The following is a 20,507-nucleotide window of genomic DNA, read 5'->3' on the forward strand; positions in this document are numbered from 1 at the left end:
GCATGTGTATGTGCCTGTGAGTCTTTGTGTGTGTGTGTGTGTGTGTGTGTGTGTGTGTGTGTGCATGCTCTGCATGTGTGGGTACATCCTAGAACAATACCAGGGATAGCCCTCAGTTGCTCTTCCCCCTTATTTACTGAGGAAAGGCCTCGGAAGGCCAGAGACCGCCACCACAGTGAGCCTCGACAGCTTGCGCTGGGGGCCCTGTTTCCATGTCCAGAGGGAGGCTTACAGGCAAATGCCCGGGAGATCTGGCCTCTGCCTTCATGCTAGCTTGCTTAGCAAGTGCTTCAACAATAGAGTCATTTCTCCAGCCCCTGCTTCCCAGATTTCTAAGCTTTTCTGAGACACGTCACTAGCTTCATGGCAGGCGAGTTTCATAAAAATGTATCCTGTAAAGCTAATGCTAACGTGATGGTTAAGATATTTTATTACACGGCTTACACACAGAAACCCCACACATAGGTATATTAACTCTAAATAAGAGTGAGATAAAAAACTTATAAACTATGAAATATACTCCTTCCAAATTCACTGTTGGTGTAATGACTCAATGCCCCCCTGTTACGTAGCTTCATAAATCATGGCAAAGACCCCCACGTCCAGAGAATCTGTCCTGTGCTTTAACAAACATAAATTAGAGTTGTTAGATTATACAATACGATACTGCAAATTTTGTCACACTACATGTGTGACACTCTAATCATTTAAAATATTTGTTGTTCAATAACTTTTAGGATGTTTATTGTTATCAGCCTGCATATAATATTTGTGCATATATATTATATAATAACATCTGTGTACCTGCTTCTTTAAAATCAAGGATTTTGCTGAACTAGGACAATCATAATTTGCTTAAGATACAGAGTGAGTTCGAGGCCAGCCTGGAAAATTTAGCGAGAATGTGTTTGATGTATGAGACTCTAGGTTCAGTTCCCAAAACAGCAAGAAAAAAAATGGATACATAATTATTTTCTCTTATTAAACAATAAAGCTAAAGACGCATTATTTTAAAATTTGTTAGAGAAAAATTTCATCAATTTGGGAAAACATTTCATACATTGTTTACTTTGTATTGATTTTTTATAAGAACTACATTCTTTAGGGATTAAAAAGTAGCGATTTTTGCCCAGAGATATAGTTCTAAGCTTGTAAAACAAAGTGTCCAAGACAGAATGATTAGAAATCACTGTAAGGCAGAAAAGAGTCAGAATATCACGTTATGGATTGGGTGGAGCTCCGCCTCCTGGTTCCTAGGTAGAAGTCCCTGCACTTCAGAAGGTGACCTTATTGGACATGTGACTAAGGATGAAGCTGTCCTGGATGAGGCCAGGCCACCATTCCAGGATGACAGAAATCCTCATTAAAAGGGAAATCTGGACACAGGCAGGTGTGCAGACAGATACAATACACAGATAAAGTACCATGTGAAGGTTGGAGAAGGAGCCCTGTTACAACCCAGGACCACTAGAAAGGACCAGAGAGGCCCGGAACAACATCTTCCCAAGAAGCTGCAGGGATACGTCAGGCCAGTGCTTTGTTGTGAGGTTTACAGAGAGATCCACGACTCTGTTGTCTCTTCTCTCAGCTTGTGGCAGGCCAGCAAGCCTCACTGAGGCACCTGCCACCATTTCCCAGTGCTGGGGTTTCAAGCATTTGTTTTAGGTTTTTTTTTTTTAAAAAACATGAGTTCTGGGATTGAACTCAGGTTCTTACGTTTATGCAGCCAATGTTTACTGGCTGAGCCACTTCTCAGCCCTCAGGGCTGTCTGCTTCTAAGTGGCTTCCTCAGCAGGAATTAAAAAGTGAAGATGCTCTGAGTGAGTTAACTCAGAAATAGAAAGACTTACATGGTATATACTCACCTATAATTTGGGCACTAGCCCAAAAGGCATGTCCCATGAAAATTTTCACTTACCAGGAGATTGAGACAGATGTGAGGACATCCTACTGGGACTCTAGGTAAGGGAAATATAGAAGATGGGGAAATAGAAGGATCCAGAGAATCTTAGAAACCTACAAGAACATCATGATGGGTGGATCAGCGCCCAGGGGTGTCTGCTCAAACTTTTGCACTAACCAAGGACAATACAAGTTGTAAACATCGAACCCCTACTCTGATCTAGCCAATGGACAGGACATCCTCCACAGTTATGTGGAGACCAGGAACTAACTCTGACATGAGCTCTGGTGCCACATATTTGATGACCTCCCCTTGGAGGGGAGCCCTGGTGGCATTCAAAGAAAGAATAGGCAGACTACCAAGATAAGACTTGTTAGCCTGTGACCATAAAGTGGGGGAGGAGATTCCCCTCAGACATGGACCTAAGGGAGGGTAATAGGGTGGGGGTGGGAGGGTAGGAGGAACGGAAGGATGCGAGTGATGGGAGAACGATTGAGTTGTAATCTGAATAAATTAATTAAAAATTTAAAAAAGTGAAGACGTTAAGGGAGGGGGAAAGGGTGAAAGAGGGAGGGAGGATCGGGAAGATAAAAGTGAGGGGACAGCAATTGCAATGTAATCTGAATAAATTAATAAAATTAAAAAAAAAAAGAAAGAAAAGAAAAGTGAAGACGAGCTTCCTTAGCGCTCCAGAGACACAGGCTCTGTATTTTCTGAGGTAGCTATCTGGTTTCAGAGGGCTGAGGTCCAGCTTCGGAGGTCAGCGTTAGCCAGAATGGACAGTCTGAATTCCAGATGGAACATTCTGTTTAGATTGCAGCCAGCTCCACTCTGTGGCCCTGAGCACCCCGAGTGACAGCTGAGTTTAGAGAACAGTCACCTGGATGTGATGTTAAGCAGCAGAGAGGGACGTGTCAGGAATGCTGTCCCCTGCTAGCAATGGGGTGACCCCTCCCTGGCTAGTGTTTACCTTCGTCAATCTATCCCTAGATGGTTTCATCCACCTTCTGAAGCGGTTTACAAGGTAAGGGTGGCACAGTTATTAGAGAAGGAAGTGGAGGCTCAGCTATGCTTTCCAGATGGCTGGGGGAAGCCGAAGCTACCTCAAGATGCTGAGCTGGGAGGAGAACGCACGAGGTCTGATCGCCTGAACTTTCCGGTTATTCACTCTTCCACCCCTGCCACCACCACCTGGCAAGAGCTCCTCTTTCTGTAGTAATTTTTAGCAGTCTGAGAAAACCACCACCTTTTGTTTGCTATCTGATTTTCTTCACTGAAGATTGCAAGAAGTGAGAAAATAAGCCACTCGCCAGTGGAGGCCACCGTGGGAAAGTGGGACTAATTTAAGGAGAAAGTGAGAGATCAGGGTCTTCTCATATTAATTGGTATCGCCCATTCGCTGTAATCTCCGTTTCCCGTCCTTAAACACCAAGCTTTGCTTACTATTGGAAGAGCACATCTTTGATCTCAAATGTTGGCCAAATGAGGCAGATCTAGAAAGGAGGACCGGAGGAGACATGCGGATCTGGCCCGTGGCCTGCAGCCCTCACTGCTCACATTGAGGGTCACTGCGTGCTCGCTCCACATGTGCCAAGCACCGAGCGGATAAGCATGTTCTGTTGAGATTGTTGAACTCCGGGATGTGTATGTACAAGTCGGAGTGTGCAGATAAGTTGTAAGGGAGGTCAGGGAACACGTTTAAACGGCTCTACACTATCCCATGTCTGTAGAGTTGTTTTAACCGCCATTTAACTCTACTGAGTCTGTCACAACATTTTTTATTTGGTTGGACTTTGGTTTCACAAAGCATTTTTAAAAAATGAATTGGACTGTCAAGCTGAATTTCCAGTCTCTCACTCTGCAATGACGGCTGTCATTTATAAAACGGTGGGTTCTGAAACACAGGAGTACATGAACCAAAAACCTAAGTGAGAATAGCAGTGCGTTCAAGGCAAGCAAAATGGAGTGGGAGGTAAACAGTGTAGGTTCCTACGTAATCAAAAAGCATTTATTAGCTTCTGCTGAAATGCATACACCCCAAAGTCACATGGTTGCAAACATTATCTCGCACTTAAAATGCCTAGGGGGGGAGGATGGTGAGGGGAGGATGGTGAGGGGGGGATGGTGAGGGGAGGATGGTGAGGGGAGGATGGTGAGGGGGGGATGGTGAGGGGGGGATGGTGAGGGGAGGATGGTGAGGGGAGGATGGTGAGGGGGGGATGGTGAGGGGGGGATGGTGAGGGGGGGATGGTGAGGGGGGGATGGTGAGGGGAGGATGGTGAGGGGAGGATGGTGAGGGGGGGATGGTGAGGGGGGGATGGTGAGGGGGGGATGGTGAGGGGAGGATGGTGAGGGGAGGATGGTGAGGGGGGATGGTGAGGGGGGGATGGTGAGGGGGGGATGGTGAGGGGGGGATGGTGAGGGGAGGATGGTGAGGGGGGGATGGTGAGGTGGCTTGGCAGGTGGAGGCATTTGCTGCCACCCAACCCTGGTAGAGTAAGTTCAATCCCTGGGATCCAGGCGGTGGAGAGGAGCCATCTGTCATGAGCTGTCCTCTGACCTCCACAGGCATGTTTCCATATGCAAATGTCCATATATAACAACCCCTACCCCCCACTTCTTTAGCAAAATGCCCAGAGGAAAAATACGTGGATTTGGAGGTAAAATGCACTCCACTTGAGCATAGTTAGAAATGCGTTACCGGCGGTGTTGGACGTTACTGGCTTTGCAATGGCCTCAGATTTGGTTTCACAGAGGAAGTCATCGATGGAGGGGCTCAGGAGAGGTCGGCTTTCCTGCTGTTCGTTCACCAGCTGAGAACAAAGGACACAAGTGTCAAAGGTCTTCTCTGTTAAGCTGTGGAAGCACGTAAAAGAAAAATGCAGCCCTGCAACACAAGGGGACAAGCAAGCCTACTGAAATAAACACAAACATAAATAAATAATGGGGTAAGGCAGTAGAGAAAACAAAACATTACCACGGGTAGGGAATGAGTCTTCAGCACTGTTAATGTATTTTTGATGCAGCCAACTTCAGTGGTTAAGCTTATGCCTGTTTGTTCCTTCCCCCCCCTGGGAGTGGCTTTAGATTTAGCCTCTAATTTCAGTAGGTGAGAAAAGACACTTGATCCATTGCAGTTGCTATGGGCTAACGCCACTCTGCATTGGTCTAGAAAGCATTGGAACATGGCTTCAGACTCCATGGTGATGGGCTCTGGTGAGGGATTGATGTCTATGGGTGAGATGTGCACACACATGGACCTGCGTGGTTGGATGGATGAACACAATTTTTGTTCCCTTCTTAGTAGCTCAAGGTGCCTAGAACAAACCACCTCCTCGCCTTAGAATGGCTTTGTAGGACATAACAAATATTTGAGACAAGAAATAGTATTATATATTACCTGTCTTGGCATCTAGAAGGTATTTGCAAAAAACCTTTAGTCTATGGGAATAGATTCCTATAAGCATAATCTTATTTTCCCAGTAATTCATTCTATAATTTAATAATCTTTCAGTTAGACTTAAAGTTCTAACTGAGAGATTGGTTTAGTGGGTCCCTAATCACTGGTAGTGGGCAGCTATTTACTTTTAGTTGCTCTGCTTCATTTTGAGACCACCCTTTTCTGGCTAAGAGAGAAAAATAAACATATACACAAGTGGTTCATCCCTAACTTGGGCATCTTGGTTCTTTGGGAGTGGCACAGTTGTTTGATTCAACATATGGTCAAGAGAAGACATGCCTCGAAGTATCTAGAATTTTAATAACTACCTGCCAAGGTTTTGAGTTTTTCTCAAGGAAACATAAAAGAAGAAACTATGGGTTTTGGAATATTGCCGAGTCAAAATATTTTAGAGATCCACTCATCGCTGTGTCATTGTTCCTTCTGCTCAGTGTCAATAAAGTGGTTCAAGGTCACCAGACACAGGGCTGTTGTGACTTCCATGCGTCAAACCTCATTCCTCCACAGGAGCTTTTTATAGAGAATTAAGCATTTGGTTCTCATGCATATTTGTGGATACTATTGAGAGCTACCACAAAGAACATCGCTCTTTTAGTGTCTAAGTCAATGGTGTTACTCATTCATCAGTTATTGTTAGTTTTAATGTTACTACATACAAAGACACACGTCAGCAGGAATCACGTTTTCTAAGGCGGCTGTGCATTTTGTTTGACTGTTTTTAAAGATATTCCTTTAGCCTCTGAATGAAATCCCATCTCTTTGCTTTTGTTTCCATTCCTCTTGGCATCACCTGAGATTATTATTTTAAGATAGTTAAGGTGTTGGGGTCTGTGAACTCATTGTAGTTTTTGAGTAACACATTTGAATTTTTAAAGATGTCGTGAACAACTCAAGTTTAGGAAGTGGCTGAAATATTTTCTGGCACAAGTTGATTTTATGATCCTAAAATGTACCTGAAACCATTGACAAGTCACATAATACACCAGAAAAATGACAAAGTGGCTAATCCCTTGTGATTCTGTGTCCAGGTCAGTTTCTCATACAGGCAGTTTGTGCAGGGGACAGTCTCTAGGACCCAGACAATGCTGTGCGTTCTGGTGGCACCGGCTCTTTTGACCCTCAGTAATGAAATGAATCTTTCCTGTGGAATGGAGTCTGGATGCCACAATGTCAAGATTCGTGGAGGCTGAAGTTCACCATGGCATCACACGATGCTCTGAGATGCTACTCTAACAGGACCTGCACTCACTAAGCAACGTGTTCTGATGACCAGCTACTTGCCTTTGTTCTTCCTGGCTTATTGGCTATTGTGTATAAGATGCACACAACTGTGACTTTAAAAATGTAAACACTTAGTTATGATGTCACAGCTATTTCTTTGATAACCAGGACTTACCTAAGGAGAGTTTAAATTTACGAACAGATAAGTATGTATAACTAAATTCTCTTTGTGTTGCTTTAAAAAATATGGCTTGAATATTTCTTCACTGTGATTTTTAATTCCTGAAAGAATTTAGATACTGCTTGTTTTTGAAATGTTCATGACTGCAGAAGGGGCTGACTTGGGTATAGGATCTATGTGTAAACTCAAAGATCACTTGTATTTCATATAGAGCTCACACACATGCCCAGAGGTAAGTTTATGTGGTGGCTGTTGTGTGTCTGCCTGTGTTTCAGCTGACATCTGCTGTGTGAAGTCAGGGGCTTCTACTTGTGGCTTCATATGGATAAGTTTTGGAATCTTAAGAGACTTTCAAACTAGAAATGCTCAACCTGTACCACTTTTTGATATAGATAAAGACAAGTTATATTACAAGAAACATTCTCTGGTACTCCCTTTTTCAAAACAATGAAGGGCTAAGAATTTATCCCTGAATCCTGATCCCGGGTACAGGACATGCAGAACAGGCCTGAGTTACTATAGCTTAGAATATCAGAGTCATCAACTTCTGCAGATAATTTTTGTAATGCTGAAAACCACCCTGTACATTTGGTTAATTCCAGAAAAAACATTGCTTATACCAACATCTAGATGGAAAAACAAATGAAAGGCACTATTGGATAAGGGCTTCCTTGCGGAAGCCACCCTGGTCAAAGGCAATAGAATTTTGTTGTTGTTGTTGAGTCATTTGTTCAAATTTCAGATGGATTCCCCGAAGGAAGGAAGAACCAGCGGTGCTCTGGGTTCAGGCAGCACGGGAGGCAGGGCATGGTGGCTCAGAAAGAGCTCTGCAGGCTGGTACCTCTTCAGTGTCCAGTCCTGCTTCTGACTACTGCTGACTCCAGGATTGATGGCAGCACTGTGACAGCCACCTTGTGTCACTACGTCATTTTCTTGAGGTTTTGCTCCGAAGACACAAGACAGGAGGGCACAGTGAACGGCCTTTAGAGTTAGCGTTTCCCTAGGCTGGATCAGCGTGGCGGTGCTCTGCTGAAGTGGGGGGTGATGCTGGGGTTCCAGATGCAGAAGATGAAAGGCCAAATGACAGCCTGGAAAAGTCACTAAAATGGGTCGGAAAGAGCTTGGGCTTCAGTGAAGATGTGGAGGCTGAGGTAGGAGACATCATGAAAACAAAGGAAGACTCCCTTCCAGGGTCCGAGGTCAGACACAACTGCAGCTCACTTACTTACACCCTTCATAGCTCCTAGGAAATGGCTGGCAAGTGAAACAATGGCTTGGCAGGAACTTAAGACACAAACATCTGTATCTCACATAGTGGAAGTAAACTGTATCTTTTAGTCTGGGCAGTGGTATTTTAAAGTGTGTAGACAGGAACAGCTCTCCCCCTGCCCTCCTCCTCATTCTTAAACAAGCAGATGGTTTTTCTTGTGGTTACTTCAAAGTAAAAAAAAATCTTTCAGGCCATAAAGGAAATGCTCAAATTGAATGGAGTCCCCACACAACACCTCTAAACTTTACTTTCAAATCGCGTGCTATGGGTTCTTTTCTTATTCCTGAGCAGCAGGTTTTATTGGCTGTTAGATTTACTTCAGCTCATTTGAAAAACGCTTTATCAATTTCCCCCATTTAAGGCTTTGGGAACAAAGCACACTGAAGTTATTAAAATGTGATTCAAAGGTTTCTAATTCTTTGCTAAGAACTGAGTCTGGTGGGTGTAATTTTGATAACCAGATTCTTAGATTAATCAGATCATCACATCTGCGTCCCAGAGGCTCAGTTTCTTACGGGCGAGGGCTCTGTCTGTCTGTTCGCATCTTCATGTTTCCACTTATTACCTGGCTGTGGCCTCTTCTCAAGGGTTTGCATAGCTCAGAGGTCATTGGGGGGGGTGGGGTGGGGAGTGTAGCTCAGTGAGAGAACACGTGCTTAGCATATGCAAGGCTCTAGTTTCATTTCTAAGTGCCCAAGCAAAACAAGCTCCGTGGTGGTAATAGATGCTTGCTTCTCTTGCAGGAGTCCCTGTAATGGGCACACCTTGACCTGAGTCACTGCAGTGAGCACCTTTCTGAGTCCTCTCCATACCTGTTCTTATGTAGTGTCCCCAGCTTAGTCTCACTGCTCCCCTCCTCGTTAGACTACAACTGCCATGACATTGGAGCCCTCATTATTTTTTTTCACATACTATAGCAGTGTTTAATGACTGTGGACCAGCTTTATGTGGTGAAACTGGCTGGTTATACAATGGAATGATCATGTGGGCATCCTGGAGGTCAGAGTGAATTTGAGCACGCTATGGAGACATCAGTGGTCTTTAAAAATGTTTAGAAACTTCCCGCAAAGCCTTAACTTAGACATTCAGGCCCACTTCCCTCCAGAGTTGTGTCTTTGTAAGTGGGGAATATGGTGGCACCTAAGGGCCATTTTGTGATGCTGCCAAGGATGCTTATTTTTCTCCTAAGAGGTAAAGATTGACAAGAGTTAACATCTAAAGCAGTGGACACTCAGGCCTATGTGGACTCAGCACCGTCCCCACTGGCCAGAAGGACATGGACATATGTGAACAGGAAGGCAAAGCTACCTCAACACATACTCTCCGAACCCCACTTCTGATCTGTAATCAGAAACCGGGATCTGCCAAGTTTGAAGGAAGAATACTTCAGCAGACACAGAAATTGGGGACTATAGAAAAAGAAGGCTGGTAGGAATTTGCATGAAGGGCTTCCTTGTAAATCAAGATGCAAAAAACAATGGAGCCCTTTCTTTACTCTTTATTGGTAATCAAATATTCAGTCAAATGATTTCAACTGAATTGTGACCTAGTGAGACTGGCCAGTTGATGCTGTCACAAAGATGGAGGCAACATCACTCAGCTCTAGTGGACTGCTATCCTAATACTTCATTTGAAAATACCCTTGCTGGGCTGGAGAGATGGCTCAGAGGTTAAGAGCACTCTCTGTTCTTCCAAAGGTCCTGAGTTCAATTCCCAGCAACCACATGGTAACTCACCACCATCTATAATGAGATCTGGTGTTCTCTTCTGGCATTATATAATAAATAAATAAATCTTAGAGGAAAAAAAAAGAGTCTATACTCAGATTTTTTTTAAGAAAGGGAAAAGAAAATACTCTTGCCTTAGTTCTATTTTTAACTCCTCTAGTTTTAATGTTTAAAAAGTTTTATTATGTGATCTATTTGAACCACATTGTAAGGAAATGTTTTACTTAAAAATTATTCCTTTTATTTATTTTGTTTGTTTTTTTTTCAAGACAAAGTTTCTCAGTGTGTAGCTCTGGCTACCCTGGAACTCACTTTGTAAACCAGGCTGGTCTCGAACTCAGAGACCTCCCTGCCTCTGATTCCCAAGTGCTGGGATTAAAAGCATAAGCCACCACTGCTCAGGTGTTTCTTTTATTTTTTTGAGATTATAATATAATTACATCATTTCTCCCTTCCCATTCCTCCTTCCAAACCCTCCATGCTCCTTTTCAAATTTATGACCTCGTTGGAAAATATTTTACTTTTAAATAAATTCTGTTGCTTAAACAAGAGAGCATAATTATGTCCCTTATGTTGTGGCTAAAATTTAACTTTATTTATCTTTGAATAAATCTATCACTTAGGTGGTTTATTAAAAGAAATAGAGTGAAAAGTTTGTGTCAACATATTACTAAGCATTAACAGTAATGCATTTCAGATAATCAAACAGGATACAAGACATTAATTCATGGCAACACTGCCGGTTTCACTTAAGGTAAACATTCTGTTTAATTGCTTAAGCATTTCAATACTTAAAGAATAATTTAAAAAGTTAAAACAATAAGGCTAGTGTGCTGGTCAGTTTTAGTGTTCAACTTGATACCAGAGAGTCTTAATAAGAAATTATTTAGGTCAGGTTGGGATGTGGGCATGTCAGTACGGGATTGTCTTGATTGCTCACTGAGGTAACACACCTCCCATGGTGGGTGGTGTCATTCCCTAGGCAGGGGATCTCCAATAGTCCAAGAAAGGAAAAAGCTGGCTAAGAGGCAGAAATTAAGGATGCATATGTTCTCTTTTTTCTCTTAACTGTGGATGTGGTGCTGTAGCTTTCTGCCATGACTTCCCAACAATAATGGACTGCCATCTGGAACTGTAAACCAGATAAACTCTTATTCTCCCCCAGGTCATTTTTTTGTGAGGGTATTTGTTCCAGCAATAGAAATGAAACCAGGGTGGCTATAAATTGGAAACAACTGACAAATAATCTCACGTTTGTAACATTGACATAAAATATTACAGTAACAGGTATTGTAATCTTGTTTTGTTTCTATAGGAACAAAACAGAAATATGCATTTGTGCATTAAAAAAACCTTATTGTGCATGGCGTTAGTGAGTGTTTGAAGTGTATGTCATTGTCAAATATGCTTTCATTTATCATTTTGTTATGGGACCACTATATAGCTTATTAATTCCATGCAAGTGTAGGATTCATGCAATGTCTATCAAAATAGTGACCTTATGTGGGATATTCTCTCAGGCTATTAATAAGCTAAGTTAGTCATCGTGCGTCCCTTAAAGGCTACTTTCAGAGCCTGGCCACGCCCACTCTGATACCTGAGAACGTCAGGCATCTGTGTACTAACATCACTGAGCAGGCCCAGCCCCATTGCCGTGCTAGTTCTTCTTATAATGGTCAAACATCCTCCAAACCCTTGACTTGAACAAGATCAGACAATTAGACTTTCTCCAGGCAAGACAGTTAGAGTAAACTAACCCATTTGTGGGGAAGGGACTGATGCTGCCATTCGGCAGTTGGGCGGTGTTATTACTAAGAAAGTAGGTACATGCAGTTGAGGGAGTTGATGACAGGAACCCAAATGAGACCATATTTAGTCACCTGGAGAATGTTTTCCCAGTCAAGGACATTGCTCTTTCTCCCTTTATCACACACAGAAAAATTAAATTCCTACTGAGGGATAAGAAGGGGGAACAGATAGAGCACACAGGTGGAGTAGGAAATAAAAAGCTCTATGCAGAAGAGACATGGCAGTCAGTTCTAAGACACTGTGCTCTGTAGGAAACAGGAGCTGGGATACCTTGATTAAAAAAAAAAAAAAAAGAAATCAGGAAACTAAATTTGTCAAAATGAAACTTTTTCAAGTTTCCTTCTGAATGTATTCACTAAGGACATTTTAGCCTTGTAAAAATAAATCCTCTTTTTCAATGGCATAATCTTTGGGTACATGGGTACATAAAATTGGATTTGCTTATAGCATTACAGTTCAGAGTAGTGCTGCTTAATATAAAAATTAAGAACGTTACATTATAAAAACCTCAGTGGTCATTAACAACTAAAAATAATTTCAATAGCATATTTTATTTAATCCAGCATACCCAAAATATTTCAACATGTGATCAATAAAAATTATTAATGTATAGCTTGCATATTTGTGAAGTAGGCCTTCAAAACATTCCTCCTTCTTAGAATTTTTGCAGCATGTCTCAAGTTCCAGAAAGCAGAACTGCTCAGTGGGCACCAGACAACACAGGCTGGGAGAAGCATTCTCCTCAAAGATCTGGCAATTTATGTGTTTTTCCTTTAAACCTTTCCTCAATGCATGCCTGTTTACAAATGACTAGAATTAGCATTAATTTATGACAAAATGAACTTGAACTTATTTGTTTCTGTTGAATTTGTAATTATATTTTCTGGGGTTTAGATTTTGAACCTGGCTAGTTCTTCTGTTTTGTTCCATCTACTGAAGATGCTTCCTGGAGCATAGCTAGCTAAATCCATCTAAAAGTTCTTAAACAAACGATTATAATCACACTTTTAAGATGCTGAAATATCGGGCTGCTGAATAAACACTGAACAAGGTAATGCATTACAGAGGCTTATTCTGTATCTATCATTTGTGGTTATCCCGAGAAGGTAGCAATTGGCCTCAAACATATCCGGCCTCTATGACAATGACAGCTGGCGTTGATACACCAGGAATGAAGATGAGTCCTTGTCCTCAGCAATATGCAGCGCTGTGCCAGAGGGGACTTTACAAGAGACACTGGAACAAACATGTCAAGACACTGGGACAGTCACACAGATTAACAATAAGAACTGGCATGGCAGACGGACTGGATGCTGTGATTGCCGTGGGAAGTACTCACTTTTGTAGCTCACTCGGCTTCTGCTTGGCTTGGGCATGCCACTGGTGCACACCAGGGGAAAAGCCACTTGTGTGATGTAAAAAAAATGTCATCTAACAAAACTACATTCGATTGAGAAATTGTTCTATCACAGCTGTCACTGAGTTCCATAGAGTAATCATTACAGAAGGTGCATCACGTTTTATGAATCAGACTTCTGCCTGCTGATTCATAAACCGGCCAGTATGCAGTAAGAATACGAAGCATCAAAGAAAGCATTACACAGTTTTCATGCAGTAAAGTCATAACTGGTGTCTCAGAAACAGTCAACACAACACTAGACAGAGATTTAAAAGGAACCGGGCACACACAAATGTTCGGAATGTGCGAGGATGCTGATATGCATGATTTCTTTTCTAAATTAAAAAAAAAATCAAAACTATCACTGCGAATAAAACTTTAAATTCAAGCTTAGATTATAATGATAATATCATACATGTGGAAATGATTAGTGGGAAGTAGCTGCAAACTGTAAGGCCTGGGAGAGCACCGGAGCCCGTCTTCATTGTGGTATCCCAAGATACTATGGTTTAGCACCAGAGCCAACATTAGCACAGGGTCGTCACCTGCCAGCACTGCCAAGTGCGCTCACCTGCCAGTCATTGGTAGAGGTATTATGGGCTGGGTGATTTGCCTACGGGCTTCACAAAGGTCTGACTGTGATGGGCAGGTGACCATTGTAAAATGGTATGCACGTCATTAGGTCAAGTCAGTAAAGGACAGACAACTTGGTGACACCAGAGAAAAAGCATCTTTTCTTTATGGACAACAACAACAAACCCACCCTGACAACATAACAATTATTCCCCAATCCTAGACATCTTTAATAACTTAAAAATTTATTCAATTTTGGGTGTTATATAACTTTCATTACTTACAACGTGGCATTTAGAATAAAATAAAACCACACATGTTAGCAGCAGCTGGGGACCAGATCTGCTGATATTCTGAAAATAAGCCGCCATAATTTAGCTTAGACAGAAATGCGCTTCACGAGGGCTGTAAATGGCCACTTTTCTAATTCTAGGCGTGTGCATATTCAGAAGAGAATCGCTGCATTTACGAATGCGTTATGGAAGAAATGAAATGTTTAACATAACAACCTAAACTAAATTATAAGATAAATGCAAGAGAAATATTTTTTCATCTCATAATTTAAAACTGGGAACTGCACAGGGTGGCGATGATTCGTGCCATAGATATTTATGGACACTTTTACAGGGTGTTTCGGGAGTCCCCGGGTATGTACAGGGTCAGTTTCAGCAAGCCTTCAGAGACAAATGCAGGCTTCTTCTATGTGTGTCACAATAAAGGCTGAAAATGGCCTCTCAGTGATCAAAATAGAGAATGTGCTTTCTCATCAAAGCCACCAAGTGTGAGGAGCAGAGAGCCATTTTCTGCAAGGAGATGTGGGGACTTCCGGCTCATTCCTGTAACTTAGTTATCGACATAAATATGTATACACAAATGTGCAGTATGCAAAGTCACAACAGAAATATATTTAACATTTAAGAAAATTTAGAGCATCTACTGGTAAACTGACATATGTATATAATATGACTAGATTTATCAGGAATTCAATTTTTTTTTGCTTGTTATTGGTATTTCTCAAAGTTATCAAGACTCCTTTTAAAGAAGTAGTGTGTTATACTTGTACATATATTGTCTTAATTTTTAAAACTAATGCTGAGTAACAAAAATCGATATTCATGATCAAGAACTGTTTTTTTTTCTTTTGAAATTTTGGCTTTCACTTATATTTGTACAGTTGTTTCATTGAAACTGATTTAAGAAGATTGACTTGAGTTACCGTTTAGCCTTTTTTTTTTCTTTAGCTGATGATCACATTTTTTGATACATTAACATATGTCAGCTTCCTACAGGAACCCTATGGGTCTGCCCACCTGTGATGTCACAGTAAGGAGGGGCTTTTCTTCTGCAGACTCCTCCCTCGGTATCTCCTTCATCACCATGGCAACAGCCTTATCTGCAGCCCTAGAGCCTTTTCCCTACAACAGTGAAACCAACAACGAATGTGTCAGGAGGCGTCGTGAAGTTATTTATGACAAGACAGGCTAAGGTTTAAAGAGCAATCCGACATGAGTGAAGAGGTGGGCTGGTGCCAGGGAATCTTGAGGCTTTTGGCTGAGGAGAAAACACACAAAATCTGAAAGATTATTTGTGAACTTTTAGTTAGCTACTTTTTCACCCTTCACAGCGGACCTGTTTAACATAGTATTTTTATATGTATAATATATTTGAAGCAATTAACATGATATGAACATATTTTTATAGTATCAACTTTAGCATGCTATGGCTTTCCTGTTGTGTTCGTTTGTGAATTATGACTAGACAGCTTTAGACACATTGGTTTAGGGCAGAGATGAGAGCCAGGATCTGATTTGCTGAGAACTTTCTCTGGGTGGTATTTAGAATATCTGACTTTGCAGTGAATTTGTCATAACATGTATACAAATCTCATCTTGTAATTATTCTACAGTGGCTTCACATACCAGGGCATTACTCATGGTGTTCTGTGAGATGGCCTGAGCTGAGTAAAGTAGAGTTTCTTCCCCTAATTTCAGTGTTTTTGAGACCATGGAACTTCAATGCAGTTTTAGAAATGTCTTTTAATTGATTTCTATAAGTACACATGTAAATCTGTCCTGTTGGGGGTGGTGACCTCACTGTATCTGGTGTCAGTTTGTTCACATAAGAAGAATTGTGAGTCTGCCAGGGATGTCAGCCTTCTGTCCTTTGGGTTGGTTAGATCAGATTCTCAAGTTTATTAAAATAGATCTGGAGATGTCACCATAGGACAAAACAAAACAAAACACCACTTTCCCAATAATCTCAATGTTTTCAAATAAAAAACTTTGATTTTTCTCAGGTCTTCTTAGAGAAAATAATTTTTATACTAATTGTATATATAATATGGGTGTTGTCAATCTACTTAAGATATAGCTGTCTCACAAGTGAAGAGACACATGGACAGGTTGTGTGTGTGTGTGTGTGTGTGTGTGTGTGTGTGTGTGTATTGTTGGAACATTGTGTGGAAAGGGAATTAACTCCAGAACTCACTAAGACTCAATAGCCTCACCTTATGCAACACAAAAGCTTTTTATGTGTTCCAAGGACATCTAGAGAGCAGGTTCCATTTAGGGAGCAAGCCCTTCCATTTACTCAGGTTCTAACTTCCTAAAATGTAGCCAGTCATAGTTTATATTTACATAAATAAAGGAAACCTTTTTTTTATATAGTTAATAGATTTTAAGATGTGTGGGCCTTTTGGTAGTTCTGTAGCTCTGTTTTGGGGTAACGACTGCATTATTAAATGCCCATGTGCTGCTTTTCAAGAAGGGATTGTAAGTACTGGAGCGCTTATGTCCCACATGTATCAGTTATAATTTTCATATGTGTTCTCTAAAGACTACGTGGCTTTGATCTTTAGACTCACTAACTTCTGGAAGAGTAAAGGGAAGTGAGGTGTCATTGCGAAGCCAATTGGGGTAGATAAGAACTCCAGGTCTCCTCTCTAATGGAGCAACGTGGTGACCTTCCTAAAATAGATAATAGTACAATTCTGAATTCTGGGCAAAGATGTATGGGGTGTACTATTAGTCCGTTTAACATGTCTTTCAGATATGTTTGAAACAGTGCATGCTGTTAACTTACAATATGTTTATAAGCTGTGCTCATTTATAGGAAAAAATCGGTTTTATGACATTAAGTTTCACAACTTTTCTTTTCAAGAGCAAAATCATTTGCGAAGAAGTCTTTCCATGCTCTAAGACGTTCTACTAGTATTAGCAATAAACAAAGTGGCATGCTTGTGTTCAAATCCCTACTGTACGGAAAAGAACAACTCTAGTATCATAGGGTATAATAGGAAAGCAATCACTCAGACTCTTCTTGCGATGAGGAGGAAGATATCAATTGATAAGCATCTCAAAAAAATTTAGGTGAATTTTTCATAATGTCATTTATTTGAAATGCTACCAATCTATAAACTACAGAAAGAGAGAGAGGGAGAGAGAGAATTTTTACATGTGCAACTATAATAGCTAGAATTAGCAACAGACATGCTTTTTACTAAAACAGAAACAAAAACCAAACAAAAATTAGTCCTTTCATGCTGAACTCTAGAACAAAGCAGTGGTTGGCTGAAAGGTTGAGTCATAAACACATGCGGGGCTTTGCATTTCTTGCAGAAAAACCCACCAAAGCCAGGGTCAGGTCACTTTTTTGAAGACAGTGCCATTTTTTCTTCAAGGTTACACCTACTACCTGGAAAGAGTCATGATACTCGGGTTAGTTCCCTGTTGCAGCTGCTGGCTTCAGAGCCAACACCCCAGGAGCCTTGTTCTTAGCAATGTGGTACAGTGTGAGCCCAGAGGGAGCTCTGCACATCACATCTCTGTGGCTGCAGGAAAGGTATTTGAGAGGCTGCTGTACCCAGTGAATCCCTCATTTACCAAGGTACCCCTCCTGTCGTACTGTCACCTTCATCCAGTTTCCTCCATTTAGGCTGTTCTTGCTGACTTTCCTCCTAACTTGTGGGATGCTGCTCTTACAACTTAGAATGCGGCCGGTATGCAATATGGCGACTGTTTAATTTTGCCATCAGTAGCTCTCATCACTAACAGTAGAGCCACCATAGTGTGAGGATCTTTATAGAGGTCAGTCGCTTAACACATTCAAGGAAACCTATATACACAATAGTTCACCTTTTTAAAAAATGTAACTGTACCAAAAGGCCAACACTGACTCATTCCTTGAAACAACATGAGGGCAACAACATGAAAATACAACTGGAAATATACTCAATCAAGAAGTAAGCTATATGCTTCACACTACATGAGGCCAGCTACTCTTACCTTATGCTTAACAAGAACAGGAAAGAGGTGGGTTAGAAGGAGATTAGATTTACCACTTCAGGACGGCCTTGACTATTATTTCAGATGCGTCCTTTTTGATCTTATGAGAAATTCACTTTCTCCTCATATCCTCGTTGGATTTGTTAAGATGTTTTAAGCTAGAAAACTGTGTGTAAAGGGGTAACATTTTCTTGGTGCTTTGCCGAGAGAACTCCTGGGAAAGAACTCATTTCTTTAGCATTGCTTTCTTCAACAATAAATGATAGCCTTTTAAACAATTCTTGAGAACAATTTTCTCAACTCCTGTTGGGAAAAATGGGAATATACCATCGAAATCTAGGGATCTGGCTGGTGGCATTGACATTTGTCATTTAAGCAGGCACAGCTTTGATTCACTGTTTTTGTTTTTGGAGATGCGGAACGGAAGATATTGAGCATTGTTGGGTGTCATGGGGCTGCCTCCTCTTGGGGAGTCAATGTAGGTCTTCAGTTGAGGACATGCTGCTATAGTCCCTACCTCTCAGAGAAGGGCATGGAGCCACCAGGAGATGCAGCCATGAGTTCAGTATTATGCTAGGTACCTGACAAGGTTTTGGGGACTTGATTTCATGGCAACTTGTGTGGGGTGATATACCTCATTTTGACAGTTGCGAATAAGATTGAAAACCAGAGAAATGTGGCCACAGCTCATCTGCAGCTGAATTACAGAGGGACCCAGACCAGCAGGCTGTGCCTGTGTCCACCTTTCCTACCACATCACTGTATCTAAGGGCTGAGGGCAGCCCTCCTCACATCCACTAACATGACTGTTATCCTCAGCCCCATTTTAGGGATGTCACTTCTTAGTGTAGTCACTCAGACCAGCCACAAGCAAGCTCTTAGTTTCTGGTTTTGTAAAAGGTTCTCACTGTGTAGCCTAAGCTGGTCCTACTACACACACACACACACACACACACACACACACACACACACAATGTGTATATGTATATACATATAATGCAGGCTGCCCTGAAGTTGTGTCAATGTTCCTACTTCAGACTCCCAAGTGCTAGGATTATGGAAATCTTTTTCCATTCTAGGAGAATTAGTCACCCATAATCTCACTTGGAAGCACATTTTTCTTTTCTTTTTAAAATTTAAATTTAATTTATTATTATAGCTTATTCAGATTACATCCCAAATGTTATCCTCTTGCTTGTATCTTCCCTTTCCCACCCTCCCTCCCTCCTTCCCTCTTCTGCCCTATTCCTCCCTTGGAGATCTCTGACAGATGGTCTCCCACCATATGGTCACAGTCTATCAGGTCTCATCTGGATAGCCTGCTTCCCTTTCCTCTGTGTGCTTCCCCACCAAGGGGAAGTGATCAAATCGGGGGCACCAAACCATACCAGAGGCAGTTCCCTCTCTCCCCACAACCATGAAGAATGAGACCCTATTGTCTGATTGATCTTCATATACAAGTAACCCAAGTATTTCATGCATGTGATCATTTTTTTTTATTTTAGATTGTAGCAGCTTCATGAATGTTAGCACTCCATTGGTTCTTATTAACGCTGAGTGTCACTCTGCCATTGTTATCAAGATTTCCTTCCCATCTACTTTGGGTGCCTAAAACACTTATCATTCACAATGGACAGATGCTCAATTCACGTGTGATCAATCTACTAGTTACGGATTTTAATAATAAGGCTGCTGTAGAGTTTGTAATTTAAAACATTTACTGCAGTGTGTGTGTGTGTGTGTGTGTGTGTGTATGTGTGTGAGAGAGAGAGAGAGAGAGAGAGAGAGAGAGAGAGAGAGAGAGAGAGAGAGAGAGAGAGAGAATGTGGAGTTCAGTGGTTGGTTGGTTCTCTTCTTCCACTATGCTGGTTCTGGGGCTCCAACTTGCACTGGGCTATCTTGTTGCCCCCATGGAGTTTGTAATTTTTAAAAAAGGTTTTAACTATTACACTAACCAAGGACAATACAAGTAGTAAACATCAAACCCCTACTCTGATCTACCTAATGGACAGGACATTCTCCACAGTTATGTGGAGAGCGGGAACTGACTCTGACATGAACTCTGGTGCCCATATTTGACCACCATTTCTTGGTAGAGGGGCCTGATGGCACTCAAAGAAAGAATAAGGCTACCAAGATGAGACATGATAGCCTATGACCATATAGTGGGGGAGGAGGTGCCCCTCGGTCATAGACCTAGGAGAGGGGAATAGGGTGAAAGTGGGAGGGAGGGAGGAACAGGAGGATACAAGTGATGGGATAACAATTGAGATGTAATATGAATAAACCAATAAAATAAAATAAAAAAGGGTCACAAAAAAGGTTTTAATTATCTTTAGTCTATCTCTTTATCAGAGATTCTAAATAAAGAAATGGAAATGCAGCAAGATAGAGAAAAAGCAAAAGATGACAAAATTAGATTCCCTTCTTAACCTGATATTAACAGGGATTTAAGGTCTAACCTTTGGGCTTTGATTTAAAAAATCAATACATAGTATTGTTCCAAATGGAGACATGTCAGAAATGAGAAAATACAAACAGAAGCTCATATCTTCTTAAATTTTCCACACGCACTGTAGTTTATTTTGACAATATTGTAAAGTAAATATTTCTTAGGATAAACGTTTAAAGGGTTGAGATATTCACACTCATAAGTGTGAGTGTGACCGATCGTGTACTCA

General features: G+C 41.4%; 1 protein-coding gene across 9 annotated transcripts in view; it reads right to left on the bottom strand.

Moving 5' to 3' along the window:
• PEX5L (peroxisomal biogenesis factor 5 like) overlaps positions 1–20,507 on the bottom strand; it is a 204,837-nt gene that overhangs the window by 66,262 nt on the left and 118,068 nt on the right. For 3 of the 9 annotated variants that reach the window (XM_084768493.1, XM_084768491.1, XM_084768490.1), the window contains 3 exons: positions 17,171–17,236; positions 14,854–14,958; positions 4,605–4,716 (listed from right to left, as the gene is read on the bottom strand). In XM_084768493.1, coding sequence (XP_084624619.1) covers positions 4,605–4,716; positions 14,854–14,958; positions 17,171–17,236 — 283 coding nt within the window. The remainder of the gene's footprint in view (positions 1–4,604; positions 4,717–14,853; positions 14,959–17,170; positions 17,237–20,507) is intronic. The other 6 variants (XM_084768495.1, XM_084768492.1, XM_084768489.1 and 3 more) reach the window with 2 other exon arrangements.

The sequence above is a fragment of the Acomys minous genome, assembly GCF_964271855.1.
Source record: "Acomys minous genome assembly, chromosome: 19".
Lineage (NCBI taxonomy): Eukaryota > Metazoa > Chordata > Mammalia > Rodentia > Muridae > Acomys > Acomys minous.